This window comes from Motacilla alba, chromosome 4, assembly GCF_015832195.1.
Source record: "Motacilla alba alba isolate MOTALB_02 chromosome 4, Motacilla_alba_V1.0_pri, whole genome shotgun sequence".
In the NCBI taxonomy this organism is placed as follows: domain Eukaryota; kingdom Metazoa; phylum Chordata; class Aves; order Passeriformes; family Motacillidae; genus Motacilla; species Motacilla alba.
The window spans coordinates 50,917,016-50,923,015 of NC_052019.1; the positions used below are offsets into that span (position 1 = coordinate 50,917,016).

General features: G+C 40.4%; 1 protein-coding gene across 1 annotated transcript in view; it reads right to left on the reverse strand.

The window, feature by feature from the left end:
- Positions 1-6,000, reverse strand: part of LOC119700863 (PDZ and LIM domain protein 5-like) — a 42,735-nt gene that overhangs the window by 23,894 nt on the left and 12,841 nt on the right. Inside the window, exon 6 of the mRNA XM_038136545.1 lies at positions 4,546-4,709. Coding sequence (XP_037992473.1) covers positions 4,546-4,709 — 164 coding nt within the window. The remainder of the gene's footprint in view (positions 1-4,545; positions 4,710-6,000) is intronic.

The window sequence follows — 6,000 nt, forward strand, 5'->3', positions numbered from 1 at the left end:
ACTTTTTATGTGCTTGCAGCCAGTTTCTAAGTGTGTTCCCTCTGCTGAAGGGATCATGTGCTTAACACATGTGCTTGCTCAGGATTAGGCAACTGACAGTTGTGCATATTGCAAAATATGCTGACATTCCCTAGCAGCTCTGCTGGAAGGGGATTATATATCCCAGTGATACCAGGCTGAGAGAGACCCTGGGAATAAGGAAACTGGCACATCTGAGTAAAGGGTCACTTAAGGGTCACTTAAAACACCAGCTTTGAACGCTTCTACTGCAGCTTTCCCCATCCTATTCTTCTCACTCAGCTGCAAAGCCTAGGAGGAACAAAGGGCATCGACTGCAATGAAACTCTCCAATAAGCAAACCAGCCTTTCTGGCCACCAGCTGTAACAGCTCCCCACAGGCCCCCTGCCATCCCACGGGACCCCAGCAAGCAAGCAGGATGCTGCCTGCCTAGCTCCTGTACTGGAAGGCAGAGTGTGGGATTGGCAGTGCTGTGCCTGGCACACAGCCTCTACGGTCTCCATGCATCAGCAGCTCACCCCCCAGCAACAGGTTTGAAAGATGTCAGGTAAGAGAAGGCAATTTCATGTGAGAAATATGTAACACTGGAAGTCCTGACTGCTTCTGACCATCACAGATCATGCTACACTCTCCCTGAGAACAGTTTGTCTCCTGGACTGACTCCAGCTGGTGTAGCTGTGCTTACTAGGCAATTACACCTTCCTGAGATTGTCCCGGCAGCCTCAATTTGCCACGGTGCTATTCACTTCCTTTCAAGTTGCCGTGGAATGTCACGGCATGCTGACAAGCAGCTGTCATCTCTCACCCACGAGGTGGCTGCGTGGCAGTGGTGAGTGAAAACCATTCCTCTGCATGCACCGTGTCCTTGCCCAGGACTAGAAAGTGCCTTGGGGTTCCTTGGGGGCGAGCCATGCTATTTAAGTGTAGAGTCATAGTTATCAAATATAGACTAGCTCACTGCAATGCAGCCAGGATGCTCTGGGTTATTTCATTCTTTCAATTTAAAATAATCTTGTAAAAATCTTCTTCCTCTGGTAGGTGAATAGAGCTTCATAATGAAGCTCAACAAAAATTAAGTGAGAACTATTATGAATTCCAGTCTGCACATATAACACACAGAAACAGTGTGTTTTTACTTGTTTCAACAATAGAAAAAAAATTGAAGATGATTGAGCCTCTTACCCATGCTTTAAAAGAAAGCATGAGGCAGCCATCTCTCTTTTCCTCTAGCAAACCACTGAGGAATCCTGTAATATTAGGATTTTGTTCCAAAGAGAAATAAAACCTCTGTTACCAGCATAGTGGGCAACTAACACAGTAACATTCATGGGTACTCCATGAATGGCCCCCACAGCCAACGAGGATAATTCAGGCCCAAAGGTATTATCATTGTGAGATCCACTCAGATCATGAGACTTCTGTAGAGAGAAACCCAGTCCCTGAAGCATCTCCAGGTTCACTATCTCGGCCATTCAACTTTGAACCGTCATGTTGCCAGGTCATGAAATAGCTCATACTGCACAACAAAATCCCTCTGACACCTTCAGACATCTCTGCACAATCTCAAAAAAGAAAAACCAACAACAATCAACAAATCACCCCAAACCCCTACAGTGAAGGTAAAAAAAAAGCCATAATACTTTTATTAAAAAAAAAACCAACAAACAAGGTATTCTCTGGGTGGTCTATACAACAAAGAGAGATTCCAACTAATAATTGAAAAGATGCGTCTACCCAAATGACATCCCTCTGAGGTCAGGCAACTTAATAAAATCACTGATAATTTTCATGCCGCACCATCAATCAGCATCTTACAGCTTCCCCAGGCACAAACAAAATCCTATGACATGCCTATTTTGCTTTGGAAACAACTTGGTGTTATAAACAATATTCATTAGCAGGGTGAGTGGTATCAGAGCTACAAAACTGTGCTCCCCATACATTTCTGCTATTAATAGCATACCACTATACATTTACATAAGATTGTATCTTCCTTCTAATTATTTCCCTAAGGTAGACTTCAGCTATGAAATCAAAGGAGTTTTTTTGTCTAAAACCTTGTCAGGCTTATGGCCTATGAAGCCAAATTTTGCTTGGCCTGTGGAGCACTGGAAATTTTGCTTTAAGGAAAACTTTATGCTTGCTCACAGACTGCAAAGAAACAGCAGAACTGAAGTCCAAGCATTCTCTGAAACACTTACAGTCTTTCTTTTTCTTCAACATCTGACAGATTTTATCAAAACATTCAATTATTGGAACAGTTTTACCTGTCTGACTGCTGTTCCACCTACAGGGGACAAGCACAGACTGGCTTCCCATGGCAGTGGGTGACTCTCTGTGTTCCTAAGGTGCAAATGTTAACTGAAGCTCCTCTGGTACCTGGGACATTGTACCTCCTCCCACCCTGTTAATTCCTGGGCAGTTGCCGTTCATATCTGCATTATCTTCCCTGTACTTTCCAGTTTTAGGGAACTCTGAGTCTTCAATGCCTCTTTCTCCTACAGCTTTTATTTCTGGCTCCCCCAATATTTTGGGGGAGAGATAACGGCTTTGCTTCTTTGGAACTTAATCAGTGCATCTCAGAACCCCTTCATCAAGACAGCACAAAGCTGACATCCTAATGACCATTTCTTCCTACCAGCTTCTCTACCAGTATGAACTTTCTAAACTTTCTTTAAGCTGTTCCGGAACACAACAATTAAAAATTCTCTGCCTGGCTTTCCTTCTCACCTGTCTACTCAGTATCTCTGATGTAAAAAAAATAAAATCTCCCAAAAAAAACCCCAAACCAAACAAACAAAAAAAGATTTTCACATTATGCAAGAGCATAGGCACAGAATTTCAGAGCACTACAGAATCAAATGTAGTTTAAGTAATCGCTTTAAAACTTTCTCCTTCATGAACATCCTAAAAAAAAAAAAAAAGGCTATTTCAAACATTTGACTCCTACTAATACTATCATACGCTAGTAGGATTTAGCAGTGAAACACCTACCAACACACTAAAAATGAGAGTGGTTCTACAGAAACTCCAAACTCATGGGTGGTTTCCATGCAAGTTAAATAATTCATCACTTGGTGAGACAGAAAGTTATATCAACTGTGAAGCACAACCAGTCACTGAGAAAAATGCAGGATTATGACATGCCCACAAAAGCCTGCCTTAAACACACATGCTACCAAAAAGGTAACTTTAAAAAGTGTTGGGGCTTCTGTTGTTACTGCTGATTTTGAGTTTTTTTTCCCTTCTAATGCTAGCTAATTCATAGAAGTTAAACAATGCTAGAATTATACTGATCTAAATTTTAAGAAGTCTTTACCTTGCCCTCATTAGCAGACTCACTATTTGCCAGGAAAGTACAGCAATGACAGTGCATTGCCATCTTGAGGCTTCCTACAGAACTGCACAGCCCAACCATAATACACCAACTTGTTACCAACCATAGCAGCCATTCAATCAGAAGTGCCAAAGCCATTATAAAACATGAAGCATTAACACCGTATTTTTCTTTATTTTCATGCCAGGGCTTCTATGATTCTATTTTGGGGCTGGATATACTTCTAAAGACGGAAAACCCTTACAAAGAACAAAACCAAACTAATACAGCTATTCAGCATAAATGATCCTGTCAGAAAGAGAATCAAGACTACTCATCTCATTGAAGCTAAAGCTTAATTAATAATACAGATTTCCCAGACCCTTTGAAATTACTACACAAATTTAATTCGGCACCAAAGACTGATTCAGCTTAAAAAATTACCCCAAATAACTACTGCATGTAATACTCTGGAAACCTAACTATACATTTACACATACAAACGTATCTGTATCTAATAACATAGGAGTGCTCATAAAGAAAACAGAATGCTTTCCAGATATAACACATTCTGGTGTGGGTTCAAAGGTTTAGAAATCACCAAAGTTCATTCAAAGGTAGAAGCTATGTGAATTGTCCTTTTAAGAACTTTTACTTTACACAAATCTCTACAACCCAAACCTACGTAATAATCTGGCACCCAGCTCAAATAAAACCTACAGATGTCAAATACATAAACACTCTAATGCTTCAGCCTTTTTTATCTTCTTTTTAAATTAATTAGTACTTCTGAAAAGATCACTTGGAAAACACATGCATATGGGTAATATCAACACAGGTTGATATTCTGACCTGAAACAGCATGGGATATGCTTGAACCTACAGTCACATAGAAAGCACCAAGATGAAACTGTGGGGTGCATATACATATAATTGATTGGTATAAATGCCTTTAACAGAGGTGTGAGGCAAGTTATTTTGCTTGTTTGTGAAAGTAATTGCATCTGTGAGGCTACTTACAAAGGGCTACTGGTTTACTAAAATGGCTAAATTGGTTTTTCTTCTCCTCTTTTCCCAGCAAACTGGCCTGTTCTCAAAACCCACAAACAGCCACTTGAAACCTGTTGCTTTTATGCCCGAGGTGAAGTTTGTTTTCCTGAGCCATCCGAAGGCCTTTAGGAGAACAAGAAAAAGCCTGTCTGGAAGTTACCTGCTTGGTTTGGAGGCTGCCAGCCCTTGGCAGAACCCAGGGGTGCCACTGGCTTGAGGACTGCAGCAGGTGAGGAGTTGGCAGGAGCAGGTCTCACATCCACATTGTCCTGGCAGGCAGGGACGCTCCTCACTGGGGCAGGCTGGGCAGCTTCCAGGGAATCACTGTTCAGAAATGAGGGAAGAGCAAATAAATGCCTCTTGCTAGAACAGGAGAACTTGTGAAATGGAGATGTGGAGTGACATTCCCTCACCCCAGTGCAACAATGCAGCACCCACTAGTCTGTCATCATCAACAATGCTGTGGTAGTTACACCCTGAAGCTGCTTTCTAAGAACTGGACAGTTGAGTAAGGTCTGCCAAAAGTCAATAGAGTCAACTAAACCCCTCCACAATTTTAATTTTAAAAGAGTTCTAAGTTTCTTTAGTCATTAAGCAACATGCACAATATTTTATATGGCCTCTTTAGAGCACTTTACAGCTGCTTTTATATTTTAAGGGCTGGCAGAACTCTTGTACCTCTTTAAAAACACATATGATGAAAACTGAACTTAATCACAATCCACATGTAGTGCAAGTAGCCACTAATTACACTGATAGCAACAAAATTTTTCACTTCTCACTTGCCTTTGGGAAGCTGAAAATAAATATTTTTATTTAAAATAGTCAAGGTAGAGGAGTAATTACTAATGAAGGTCATTTGCAAAACAAATGTACATCAAAACCAGAAAATTAACAATATTGTGAAATACAGCCAAATACATACATGAAGTACCATTCCAAAAACATATTTTGCACAATTTAGAAACCCACCAGTAACACACTAGAAGTGTTGTATTCTTTCTGCTATTGAAGAAAAACAAATTTACAACACATGTGTACCATGTGTATTTTCACCAGGGTCGTTCCCAGAATTACAGATTGTGCCAAGTTTGTAAAGTAAAAATCCATGAACTATTTTTATTTTACAAGTGTTGCACATGCACAGTATTGCCTTGCCTGTATGACATGCAACAACTTGAACACACCATGAGGCCAAAACACAGGTTCATAACCTTGATTTTTTTTCTGTCGTCTCTAGATTTACAGGGTAAATAACTCATGTATTTAGAATCTTCTTCCGGGTAAAGGATAAAAAAGTTATTCACAGTTTGGAGAATAAATCTGAATGCTCAGTTTAATGAGTAACAGCTATGGCAATTGTAGGCTTTTGTTAACAGCAGTAGCTGTGCTGAACCAGCACTGGTGGATTCACTGTATGCAGTATGCCCAAGCCCAGAGAAGCACAAAGTGAGACCTTGCATTCCATTATCTTCAAATACTGAAAAGATATTTAAAGACATTTGTGTAGCTCAAATGGAGGCATTGAAGGTGCATGTTAGATTCCTTTGAGACTCATTTTCCAAGTCTTTATTACAGGCAGATTTTGAGGCAGTGGAGAAACAGGGCATAAAAG